The 13,936-nt window shown below is 38.8% G+C and overlaps 1 protein-coding gene across 1 annotated transcript in view; it reads left to right on the top strand.

The window, feature by feature from the left end:
- LOC150077626 (aminopeptidase O-like) overlaps nt 1-13,936 on the top strand; it is a 407,406-nt gene that overhangs the window by 25,542 nt on the left and 367,928 nt on the right. Inside the window, exon 3 of the mRNA XM_090385969.1 lies at nt 9,199-9,307. Within this exon, the coding sequence (XP_090242095.1) occupies nt 9,199-9,307 (109 nt within the window). The remainder of the gene's footprint in view (nt 1-9,198; nt 9,308-13,936) is intronic.

Genomic DNA, 13,936 nt, shown 5'->3' with positions numbered 1-13,936 from the left:
AATCAATCAAATCAAACCCTAACTTCAGTAGTGAGAAAATCATGGACACAATGAACAAGGGTGGAATTCAGGATCATTTAAATAGAAATGGAATTCTGAAGGATACTCAGCATGGTTTTATAAAGGGAAAATTTTGTTTAACTAATCTGGTTAGCTATTTTGACAGGGTCATTCAAGAGCTGGACTTAGGGAATAATTTCAAAATTGCTTATTTGGATTTCAGCAAAGCATTTAACTCAGTCCCACACGAGTGGTTACTTTATAAGCTTGAATAGGTTGGAATCACAAGGAAAATCCTTAGATGGAAAGCTGGATGATTTCAGAGCAGTTGGCAGAGAGTTGTGATAAATGGTTATTCCTCAGATTGGGTTGATGTAAGAAGTGGGGCTCCCCAAGGATCATTATTAGGACCACTGTTATTTCTGATTTTCATAAATGACATCAACGAAGGGATAGAGGGCATGATGTCTAAATTTGTAGATGATGTAACGATTGGTAGAATAGTTAATGATCACCGCCAAGCAGAGCTTTTTCAGAGTGACCTAGATAGACTTCAGGAATGGTCAGAAAATTGGCAGCTATGCTTTAATTAAGCAAAGTGTAAGGTATTACACCTGGAGAACAGTAACCCCAAAATAACATACATTTGGTGGAGTTGAACTAAAGTCGATAGTGGACGAAAGGACTCGGGTGTTTTGATACAGTCAGATGTGAAGTTCTCTGAGCATTGTACACAGGTTGCAAGGAATGCCCATGGTGTTCTATCGATGATTTATTGAACAATTGCGAGTAGAGATAAGGATGCAATCCCATTATATAAGGCTATTGTTAGACCATACTTGGAATACCGTGTTCAAGTGTGGAGACTGCACCTAAAGAAAGAAATTGTGCTTCTTGAAAGGGTCTAAAGATGGGTAACTCAACTGGTGAGATCGGCAAAAGGCGTCCATATGAGAAAATACTTTGAATATGTGGGTTGCAGAGCTTGGAATCTAGGCACCTTAGAGGAGACTTGATTGAGGTGTTTAATGCTCTGAGAGGCATTAGCAAAACGAATAGAGATGAAACTTTCACTGTTATAATTGATTCTAGAACAAGGGGCCACAATTTCAAGTTATGGGGGAGATGTTTTGACAGGACTGCAGGAAGTTTTATTTTAGTCAGCAAGTTATAAATTACTGGAATAAGTTACCTATATGTGTGGTAGAGGCTGACAGTGTGAGGAAATTCAAAGGTCAGCTGGATTATTATCTACAGGAGGAGGGAAACACAAAGGTTGTCTATTTTATTTTCTCTTATTTATTAATTATTATTATTATTTTATTTTTATTTTTGTTATTTTTTTATTATTATTTTTTTTTTGGCTGCTGCAGCATAAGCCATAGGCTTCCTTGCATCATGTGGCCATTGCTAATACTAATGTATCTCCTACTTCTTGCTTGCCAGTTGCTGTTCAACTTGTGTCTATTCAAATTTAACGTGGTAAATTTTTACCCAAAACACTGATAGTTCAGGATTTGAATGAATACCTCTCTTCAATTCCAGTTTTTTTCTTCTATATCCTGTCCTGAATGGTAACAGAAATGGATCTATGATCGTTTATAGACTATTCCTCACTTATCTTCCATTTCTTAATATTAGCATTAGCATTAGTAGAGGCATTTGATGAAAGAAAGCAAGCTTATGCAGCATCAGCCAAAAAAAAAAAAAAAAAACCCCACTTCCACTTCACCCCTCTGTTCGTTCAAAATACCTGTCCAGCTGAGCCTTAAACTTATTTAGGCTATCAACCTCCACTACAAGGGATGGAAGTCTGTTCCACCAACCAACCACCCGCTGGCTAAAGGCAAATTTCCGCACATATATCCTACATCTGTCTTTCCTCAATTTGAATTTATGCCCTCTCAGGTGATTATTCTGAGCTAGAGGAAGAATCCCATCAGCATTGAGCATGCTCAAACCATTCAAGGCTTTATACACCTCTATCAGATCACCTCGCTGGTGCCTAGTCTCCAGACACTGTAATTTGCAAAACTTAAGCCTTTCTTCGTAAGAGCACCCCTTTGTTCCATTCACTAATCTTGTTGCCCTTCTCTGTACTCGTTCCAGTAGCTCTACATCCTTCTTGAAATGAGGCCTCCAAACCTGTATACAGTACTCCAGGTGTGGTCTGACCATTGCCTTATACAAGGGAATAATCACCTCCTTATCCCTGCTGGAAAAATTCCTGTATATCATTGACAATACTCCATGAGCTACTCTTGCAGCCCGTCTACACTGCTCAGAGAACTTCATATCTGCCTGCACAACCACCCCCAAGTCCCTTTCATTCTCTACCACTGTCAGTGTAGTACCACAGAGTTGATACGTTGCTCTGGGGTTGCTGTTTCCCATGTGTAGTACTTTACATTTGTCAATGTTAAACTTCATTTGCCACCTCTCAGCCCATCTGCTCAACCTTTCCAGATCCTGTTGCAGCAGCATAGTGTCAGTAGTGTCCTTGACAACCCTGCCAACCTTTGTATCGTCTGCAAACTTGGACATTAAGCTTGATATACCATCATCAATATCATTTATAAATACAGAAAACAATAATGGACCCAACACTGAGCCCTGAGGGACTCCACTAATAACATTAGTCCACGATGAGCAGTGTCCATTGATTACCACTCTGTCTTCTCCCCCTCAACCACCCCTTTATCCATAGCAGCAATTTTCCTCCAATGTCACACTGCTCCAATTTGTGTAGCAGTCTTCCATGTGCAACAGTATCAAAAGCCTTTCTAAGATCCAAGTATATAATATCAAAGCTATTCCCTGCGTCCAGTTCTTTTGTGACTGCATCATAATATCCAATCAAATTGGTCAGGCAAGACTTCCCCTTAACAAAACCATGCTGTGTCCGAGCTATAACTGAAGTCTTGTCTAAATGATCCTGCAGTGCTTCTTTAACCAGTGCCTCCATTAATTTTCTGGGAACAGAAGTTAAGCTCACAGGTCTATAATATATTTCTCAAGCTGGACCATGTACAAACTGTTATATCCATATTTGACTCCTCATGGGTCAATAAGAAGGTGGAGGGCTGGCCCAGTTCATTTACTATATGCAGTCCTTCACTCATCAAGATGACTTCTAGCATTTCCCCTTCTTGCATTAGAACAACTAGAGGGGAATTGGGGTTCGAATCCATACCAGTTATTATTCTCTCTCTTTTTAATACTTGACGAACTTTCTCTATACATTGTATGAAAAGCTGCAACTCTTCCCTGAACTGGTAGTATATGCTTACAAACTTTCCACATCACTTATTACCATGCATACAGGGTGTCCCAGGAGGAAAGGTCAATATTCCAGGAGGTGAAAGGATAGGTCATTTTAAGCAAAAAAGTTCATATAGACATGTACCCTATCCCAAATGGTTTCCGAGATAGAGCTACTTTAATATACATTTGTTTTGAAATTTACGTGCAATATTTTCCTTCCCTCCCATCAGACTGCACCATTTGATTGCCAGTTATCAGTTGATTGTTGTTACTGTAGAAGTGAATCAGACTGCGAGTGAATCAGCTGTCAGTTCTAATTGTAGAAGTGTTTGCTAAAAATGCCGCACATTTTTACTAATGCCGGATATGCTGTATGTTTACGGCTTCTGTATGTTCATAGTGCCCCTGCTGCTGTTGAAGAATACCGTCGGCGCTTTCTTACACATTGAATTCCGGATCGTAGAGTGTTTTCCAAAGTTTTCAACATAATGCATGAAAATGGTATGCTTTCCAGTGTTCACGTTTCATCTGAACGAGCACGTCAAGAAAATGTGCAGGAACGGGAACACATTCTGAACATGGTTCGATGTAGTCTTACAATTAGCACGCAAAGACGTCCTACACTTCTCGGTATTTCACGAACACGTGTATAGCGAACACTACATGAAGAGAGCTTATACCCATTTCACCCACAGCGTGTGCAAAATCTTCACATAGGGTACAGTGCCACACATCTTGAATTTTGTCATTGGTTAAATGCCAATCGTAAAGTGCTTCCATCAATACTATTTACTGATGAAGCCACATTTACCCGGAATGGAATCAACAACACACGTAACACTCATCGATGGTCACACGGGAATTCACATGGTTCAGTGGAAACAAATTTCCAAGTTCGTTTCTCAATCAATGTGTGGTGCAGTATGATCGATAACCTGTTGATAGGTCCCGTTATGACAGGACAATTACCTTCAATTTTTGCAAAATACATTAGGTGAACAACTAGAGGACGTTCTTTTGGCCAGACGGTGTGCTATGCACTTTCAGTATGACGGGGCCCCTTCCCATTCTACCAAACATGTGAAGGAATATCTGGACTGAATTTTCCATAATCGGTGGATTGGTCATGGTGGTGCCATTAACTAGCCACCAAGATCTCCAGAGCCAACCCCATTAGATTTTTGTTTATGGGGTTGGATGAAGAGTGACGTGTACAGAAGAAACGTGGATACAAGAGATGATCTGCTAGCTCGCATAATGGACGCTGTTGCCCATATAAAGGAACGTGTAGATACACTTAGACAAGCAACACGCCATGTTCTCATGAGAGTAGAAAAGTGCATTGAAGTTGATGGTGGCATTTTTGAAAATTTATTATAAACTGTTCCAAATTTGTCACTTGAAAAATAAATATTCAAATGCCTCTATCTCGGAAACCATTCGTGATAGGGCACACGTTTATATGAACTTTTTTGCTTAAAATGACCTATCCTTGCACCTCCTGGAATATTGACCTTTCCTCCTGGGACACCCTGTATACTCCACTCAGCTTTACTCAGAGTATACTGCATATACTCTATTAGTAAAGCTGAGTTCCTCAACTTGAGTCACCACCAATTGTTTATTAAAAACCACAGCAGCAGCCTGACATTCATTTTCATATGGCATTACTCTGTCTGAGAAACCAAATCCTTTCATTACTAAGAGGATACTACTCCAACCTCTTCAGTTTTCTTAGCAAACTGTGATGAGGCATTATAAGACTTCTGTCCATTTACTGGTATTATTTTTAACTCACTTAAATCATTATTGCAACTTCTATCCATAACTATTTCTAAATTTATATTGTCCATATACTCTTTTATATTCAAAACAATCCTTACTTTTTATGGAATGACAGAAGTCTCTACCGCCTTCCCTTACAGTTTATACAAATTGGACTTGCTTTTTTTCTGCCAGTCCTTATAGACATGCTCCTCTCCTCCTTTGCAGTGAAAAGCTATATACCCATTTGCCAGACGCTTTTAGCACTTTTGTACAAGGACAGTCCTTCACCTGATATGATGACCATTGACCATCTCTATTAATACATTTACTTATTTTCCTGGAAACCTCAAGAATCCACTTATTAGTTCTCTTTGACACTAGTAAGACAAATACCCCCTCCTTTCTGTATTCTGGGTGACCGGAATGGCCATAACCCTATGGGGTTCTGAACATCTTGACTACAGAGGACAAATAATTGAGAAATTCTTGGATAAACACAATCTAACTATTTTAAACACCGGTGATCACACATATGTGCATGTACCATCTGGTTCAAGCTCTGCCATTGATATATCAGTATGTTCTCCAACAATATTTCCTCTCATAGACTGGACAATTACTGACAACCCTCTTGATAGTGACCACTTTCTGATCATCTGTGATTTCTGTACAATTTCTTCTCCACAGAGTAGCATTAGAACAATTTGGAAATTTGACAAAGCCAACTGGACTAAATATCAAGAAATAGCTCATTTAGAACTAAGAAGATTGATTCTGCAGTAAGTTATATTACACAACAAATAATGACAGCAGCTTGAATCTGCTATCCCTAAATCATCACTTAAAATCAGACTCCATCCAAAAACGTGGTGAAATGAAGCATGTAGCATTTCTAAAAGAGAAATGAATAAATACTGGAATCAGTTTAGAAAACATCCAACCACAGCCAACCTCCTACAGTTTAAGAGAGCAAGGGCTAAGGCTCATCGTGCAAGACGAATGAGTAAAAAAGAATCATGAGCAACCTATGCTGCCACCATAAACAGATTCACAGATACTGCTACAGTCTGGAAAAAAATCAAACATATCAATGAAAAATACTTACTTGCTACTACTCTGATTCTATTTCTGAAAGGAAAGGAAATTTCTGATCCTGTGGAAATTGCTAATGCATTCGGCTTGTCTTTTGAAACCCTCTCAGCTGTTTTTGCCTATGAACCAGCCTTTCAGTCACTAAAATGCAGTACAGAAAAGTATAATAAACTGAATTTTAATACTGCTCTCCAACATTCACAATCTGCCATTGACCATGACTGAATTGTTTAATGCACTCATAAAAGTGAAAAACAGTGCTCCAAGTTCTGAGGAATTTATTACGCAATGATTTCCCATTTAAGTGAAAGATCATTAAGTGCTCTCTTACAACTCTATAATAGAACTTTTTTAGGGGAATATTACCCCCCCCACCAGCTGGTGCCATTCTTATGTGCTAGCCTTCCCGAAACCAGGAAAAGACCACACAGATCCAACAAACTATCAGCCTATCTCCCTAACAAGTTGCTTGGGAAAGAATGGAAAAAATAGTTAACGCCTGACTAACATGGTATTTGGAGACTCAAAACATTCTCAGTCCAAGCCAGTATGGTTTTCAGAGAAGCAGATCGACGCTTGATCTCATTATCAAAGCAGAAGCAAATATTCAGAACGCCTTTCTAAGAAATGAGCACTTTGTTATGATATGCATTGACATCGAAAAAACATTTGATACAACTTGGCATTATGGGATTCTTCGTGACTTACGTAAATCTGGGGTCATCTCCTGAAATTTATTTAAAACTTTCTATCTAACAGATCCAAGTCCACTTCCACTCGTCACTTTCTGGAACATACATACGAGAAGAGGGAGTTCCCCAGGGCTCAGTACTGAGTGCAACACTTTTTGCCATCAGGATTGATTCTATAACCAAGTGTATACCTAACACAGTTGATGATTACCTGTATGCTGACGACTTTGCCATCTTATATCATTCTCAAAATATGCGACTTATTGAGAGACAACTACAAGGCGCCGTTAATAGAATAGTCTCTTGAGCCAAAAACAATTGTTACAGAATTTTTAAATCCAAAACAACTGCAGTACATTTCTGTCGTAAACGTACATTGCATCCTGATCGAGACCTTCAGTTAGACTCTCATTGTATTACTCGTTTTCTTAGTATAATACTTGATAAAAAACTAAACTTCATTGAACATATAAAATATATTTGTACCAGCTGTCTTAAGAAACTAAATATTCTCAGAGTAATCTCCTCTATGTCATGGGGTGCAGATCGTTACATGTTGCTACATATATACTGTTCATTAATTAGATCCCACTGACTGTGCATTTCCTGAATACGCCTCAACTAGACCAAATGTACTGAAATGGATCCCATTCATCACAGTGCACTTTGAGTCGCACTGGGGGGCCTTTCGTACATCTCCAATGTTAAGTATATGTATACGGAAGCCCATGAACCTCCGCTAGACATTCGACAACAAATTCTTCTCCTAAATTATGCCGCTAAAATCAGCAGCCTTCCACATCACCCGATATAGCAATATCTCTTCATACCAAAATGGGGGAACCTCTATCAAACTAATCATGTCTCAACAAACCATCTGGCATTAGGCTTCAAGCTATAAACGCTAGCTGGGGACTCAACATGAATAACATACTGCAGGATACTAGCATGGAAATCCAGCCATGGCAAATACCCACAATATATGTTGACAGATATTTTCAGAAATGGGGTAAGAGTAATCTTCCAGATATTAACATTAGACAATTACATCTGGCCCACACCACTCAGTTTACAAGTTACATATAGCTATATACAGATGGTTCCAAGACTGCCAATAAAGTTGGTACAGCTGTAGTCTTGCCGGATATCATCACCAATCAGCTCCCCTCAGAATGTAGTACTTATACCGAAGAGTTATATGGTATCCTATTAGCCCTCGAGAACATAAAAGAAGTCTCATATACTCAATCCATCATATATATACCGATCGATTCGTTAAGTGCTCTGAATTGTATACAATGTAAATGCTCCAGCAGTCATCCTCTGGTACAGAAATCTGGTCTCAGTTAATGGAAATTCATACATGTGGCCACCACATAATTTTTTGTTGGATTCCTGGACGCACTGGAATCTCAGGAAATGAACAGGAAGATTTAGCTGCTAAAAATGCTTCAAATCCGATCTCACCCAATTTCAGGACACCATATAAACATGACTATAAATCCATTATACAACAGACCTCTAAAGAACAGTGGAAATGTATATGGGAAAAATAAACAAATAATAAACTTTTTGAAATAAAGAGAGAACCCAAACAGTGGCAGTCCAGTCTAAGAGGAAATAGAAAAGAAGAAACTGTACTAGCACAACTGCACATTGGTCATACATACCCCACTCACAGTTACCTATTAAGAAAGGAAGATGCCCCACAATGCAGTAGCTGTTCATGCCTACTCACTGTAAAGCATATCATCATAGAATGCCCACTATATCTAAGAGAATGAAAAACTGCTTTCTCTTCACATTTAAAAAATTGCAGTCAATTAACACTACAGAATGTTCTAGGAGATCGTCAGGATATGGATGATGTTTTTGTTTTTCTAAAATCAATTGATAAATATCACATAGTCTGAACTCTTATAATAGAATCAAAACAAACAAGAGAAATATACCAGCCAGAAATATGTGCATTATAGCCATTGTTGCTGTTGCATCAACAACAACAATAACTCTACTTCTTGTTATTTGTCGGTATGCCTTTAAATATTATATGATACCTTTTATTGTTTACCACCACCATGGACTTGTTGCATTATAAACACAGACACCACTCCTCCATAAAACCACAAATCAACCAGTCAACTAATTTAGATATTTTCATTTTGTAATTTATGATTAATGTTTCCTATAAATATATGTCTCAAAAGATTTTATTTTTGAGATAATATCTCAAAAATAAAATCTTTTGAGACATATATTTATAGGAAATTTTTTCTTATTTTTAGTTCTAGAATATGCTCCTACATTTGTTCTGTGCAATTTTGAAGCTCTTTGTATAATATTATTATTTGTAGTTTTTTTGAACATCTTTATTTTGTTTAAGGTGAGGTTGCATACTCTTATTATACAAGGATGGTTTTGCCTATGTCCACATTGGCTCTGGCTGTAGGTTATTGGATGCACAAAGAAGTGATGTTATTTGAAAATAAAAGGTAAGGAAATTAATATCATTGTGTAGCTATTTAAATAACATATTCCAAGATGTAAGACTGTCCCACAGAAAAATTTGTGATTCAGTTAATGCAGACCAGAACATCCATAGTTCCCTCAACGTGGGCACCTGTGCATGGTAAGGGGGATCTCCTAGTGATGCTGCTGGGCTTCCACAATAGCATCACAGGGATCCAATGTCCATAGCCTTGGTTTCAGGCTAACATCATAGGAATCTGGCATGTTTGTCAGATTTTGATTTTGTCATTTTGATTTTGTCATTCTGACATTTTGTCAGAATCTGGCATTCCTCTACACTCATGGTTCAAGGGACAGGATTTGGGCTGGTGGCAGTGCGGTATAGCATCTGGGCAGCCCTGTTGTCTCACTCCTGAGCACATTTATTGCTTGCTGCGTACTGGGCACGCCATTTGGGAACAATGATGGATGGGTAGCACAGACACTGAACAAAAATAAAAAAATTCCCAAATCCTGATCAATTTATTTCTTCTGGAGCCCTAATCTGGTCCCTATCTCAAAATTTGACTATTGATCCAGATAATGTCACTTCTGTTAAAATACAGAAAACCGAAGTTATATTAGATCCAACACCTTGTTTCTTGAGAATCAGCAGTGATTCTTCATGCATTAAGAATCTGCAGATAAATGAGCCACTTGGTGGCAGTGATCACAGTGTGCTGAAGTGGGATTTACTCAAAGAGGTAACTACCATTAGGGGTAAAGGGAAGGGTTATTGCTTTCGTAAAGGTGACTACGATGGACTGAGACAGTATTTAAATTCTATACAGTGGGACCAACTGATGATGTTACCAACAGCAAATTCAAAATGGGAAGCATTCAAAAAACTTATCTTGGAAGCTACTAGGCTTTACATACCAAGAAATATTGTTCAAGGTTTAGGCCTAAATGGATGTTAGATGAACTAATCAGACATATGGCAGAGAAGAAAAATACAAGGGATACATATAAATTAACACGTGACACAGAAGCCTATGATAGATATAAGTTGATCTGTAACCAAGTTACAAAGGAGGTTAGGCAGGCGAAGGCAGATTACGAGAGATCTTTGGAAAGGGATGCAAAGAAAAACAGCAAAGAGTTCTTTACTTATGTAAACTCTAGAAGGAAGGGGATGAATCAGATTGGTCCACTTGATATCGATGGTTCAATTGTTGATGATCCTGCTCAGGTAGCTAACAAACTAAATGAATATTTTGCATTGACATTCACACATGAGGAGTTATTCAATGAGGGGAATGCCAGAGGTGTATTCAACTCTGGCAGTAAGCTAGTTAATCTTGTAATAACTGAGAGTAAAGTGGAGGAGAAATTTTTGGACTTGGGAGTGATACCCATAGACTGGAGATGTGCAAATGTGACCCCAATTCACAAAGGAGGATCAAAGGCTGATGCAAGTAATTATAGACCTGTGAGTTTAACTTCCGTTCCAGGAAAATTAATTGAGGCACTGGTTAAAGAAGCACTGCAGGATCATCTATACAAGACTTCAGTTATAGCTCGGACACAGCATGGTTTTGTTAAGGGGAGGTCTTGCCTGACCAATTTGATTGGATACTATGATGCAGTCACAAAAGAACTGGATGCAGTGAATAACTTTGATATTATATACTTGGATCTTAGAAAGGCTTTGGATACTGTTGCACATGGAAGACTGCTGCACAAATTGGAGCAGTGTGGCATTGGAGGCAAATTGCTGCTATGGATAAAGGGGTGGTTGAGGGGGAGAAGACAGAGAGTGGTAGTACTAGTAGTGGCATGTGATGCAAGAAAGCAAGTGTATGAGCTTATGCATCATCCAAAAAAAAAAAAAAAAAAAATCACACCATTCACTCCAAATGCCTGTCTAGTTCCTCCTTAAATTTATTCAACCTATCACCTTCCACAACGACAGATGGAAGTTTGTTCCAGCAATTAACCACCCGCTGGCTAAAGGCAAATTTCCGCACATCTATTCTACATCAGTCCTTTCTTAATTTGAATTTATGTCCCCTTAGGTTCGTAATCTGAACAAGTGGAAGGATCTCATCAGAATTCAGCGTGCTCAACCCATTCAAGGCCTAATCAATGGACACTGCTCATCGTGGACTATTGTTATTGGTGGAGTCCCGCAGGGTTCAGTGTTGGGTCCATTATTGTTTTCTGTGTTTAAAAATAATATTGATGATGGTATATCAAGCTTAATGTCCAGGTTTGCAGACGATACAAAGGTTGGCAGGGTTGTTAAGGACACTACTGACACTATGCTGCTGCAACAGGATCTGGAAAGGTTGAGCAGATGGGCTGAGAGGTGGCAAATGAAGTTTAACATAGACAAATGTAAAGTACTACATATGGAAAATAGCAACCCCAGAGAAACGTATGAACTCTGTGGTACTACACTGACAGTGGTAGAGAATGAAAAGGACCTGGGGTAATTGTGCAGGCAGATATGAAGTTCTCTTAACAGTGCAGACGGGCTGCAAGAGTAGCTCATGGTGTGTTGTGAATGATATATAGGAATTTTTCTATCAGGGATAATTAGGTGATTATTCCCTTGTATAAGGCAATAGTCAGGCCACACCTTGAGTACTGTATACAGGTCTGGAGGCCTCATTTTAACAAGGATGTAGAGCTGCTGGAACAAGTACAGAGAAAGGCAACAAGATTATTTAATGGAACAAAGGGTTGCTCTTACGAAGAAAGGCTTAAGTTTTGCAAATTATAGTGTGTGGAGACTAAGCACCGGCGAGGTGATCTGATAGAGGTGTATAAAGCCTTGAATGGTTTGAGCATGCTCAGTGTTGATGGGATTCTTCCTCTTGCTCAGAATAATCACCTGAGAGGGCATAAATTCAAATTGAGGAAAGACAGATGTAAGATAGATGTGTGGAAATTTGCCTTTAGCTGCGGGTAGTTGTTTGGTGGAACAGTCTTCCATCCCATGTTATGGAAGTTGATAGCCTAAATAAATTTAAGGCTTAGCTTCACAGGTATTTCGTACGAACGGAGGGGTGAAGTGGAAGTTTTTTGTTTTTTGTTTTTTTTTTCGGCTGATGCTGCATAAGCTTGCTTTCTTGCATCATATACCTCTACTAATGCTAAAACACAATTTCCACCATTTCCAAAACCTTGATGGAATGCTGAATGCACAGTAGCAAAAAACGCACAACACAAAGCTTGGGAGATATTCTGACGATATCCTACAGTGTCAATTTCTTAGTCTTCAAATGTGCATGTGCAAAAGTACGCTATATTTGCTGTCAGAGCCAAATGGAATCGTGAATCCATTACATCCACTATTACTAGGTTGACCAATAGTAAAGTTGTTTGGGACAAAATCCAGAAAATGAAGGTATAATATATATTGCACCCTAACTGCAATAGCTAATGCTCTTGGGGAGACTTTTGCTACCATCTCTTGAACATCCTCTTACTCCCCAGAGGCTTATTCCTGAAAGGCAAACACAAAAGGCAGCCTATTAGCTTCAAATGTAAAAATTTTCATCCTTATAATGGGCCCTTCACCATAGAAGAGTTAAAAATAGCTAACTCTTATGGAGACAAGTACTGCTGGACCAGATCTCATCTGTTATGAAATGATCAAACACCTGTCAGTTAAATCCATGGACCATTTGCTCTTTCTGTACAATAGGATCTATCTAGAAGAACAGTTTCCAGATTCCTGGCATAAGGCAATCATGCTTGCCTTTCCTAAGCTACGAAAATATCCAAAAATCCCAGCAAACTACCGTCCTATCACTTTGAGTCGCTGTCTTTGCACCGACCGGGCTAGCCAGGTGGGTAAAGTGCCTGCCTGGCAACCCAATGGTTGCGGGTTCGAATCCCGCCTCGGACTTGGATCACAGTAAAATGCAAAAACTTTGGAAGGTGCATTATGGCCACAGAAGCCGATGCGCCAACAACTAACAAAAAAAAAAAAAAAAAAAAGGCTGTCTTTGCAAAATCCTGAAGAGAATGGTCAACTCCTGCCTTATGTGGCGTTTGGAGGTAAATGGGCTCCTCTACAGAGTGGAGGAGCCCATTTACCTCCTCAAGTACATTTATTGGCTTCTGAAGGAATAGGTCCACTTTAAACCATTTAATTCAGCTTGAAACATCCATTCAAGATGCCTTTTTAAAATGAGAACACCTGGTGTCCGTGTTCGTCGATATGGAAAAAGCTTATGACAAAACTTAGAGATTTGAAACTTTAAAAGACCTTTATAGCATTGGCTTAAGAGGTCATCTCCCAGCTTTTATCAAAATCTTTTTACCTCATCATTCCTTCCAAGTTTATGTAGGATCTGTCCTTTCTCTCTTGGCCTTTTAGCCAAAATGAGGGATTACCTAAAGGATTAGTTTTCAGTTTTATGCTTTTTGCCATCAAAGTGAACAAAGTGAATTCCATCATAGAACAACTTCCTCCAACTGCAAACTGTGCTCTATGTTGATGATCTCTGTGTCTCTATGTTGATGGGAAAGTCTTGTCTGACCAATTTGGTTGGATATTATGACGTGATCACAAAGGAACTGGATGCAAAAAATAGTTTTGATATTATATACTTGGATATCAGGAAAGCTTTTGATACTGTTACACATGGAAGACTACT

This window comes from Mastigoproctus giganteus, chromosome 12 (genome assembly GCF_048544385.1).
Source record: "Mastigoproctus giganteus isolate SK-2022 chromosome 12, ASM4854438v1, whole genome shotgun sequence".
Classification (NCBI taxonomy): Eukaryota; Metazoa; Arthropoda; class Arachnida; order Uropygi; family Thelyphonidae; genus Mastigoproctus; species Mastigoproctus giganteus.
Note: the sequence above shows the minus strand (reverse complement) of the source record. Positions and strands in the feature narration are given on the sequence as shown.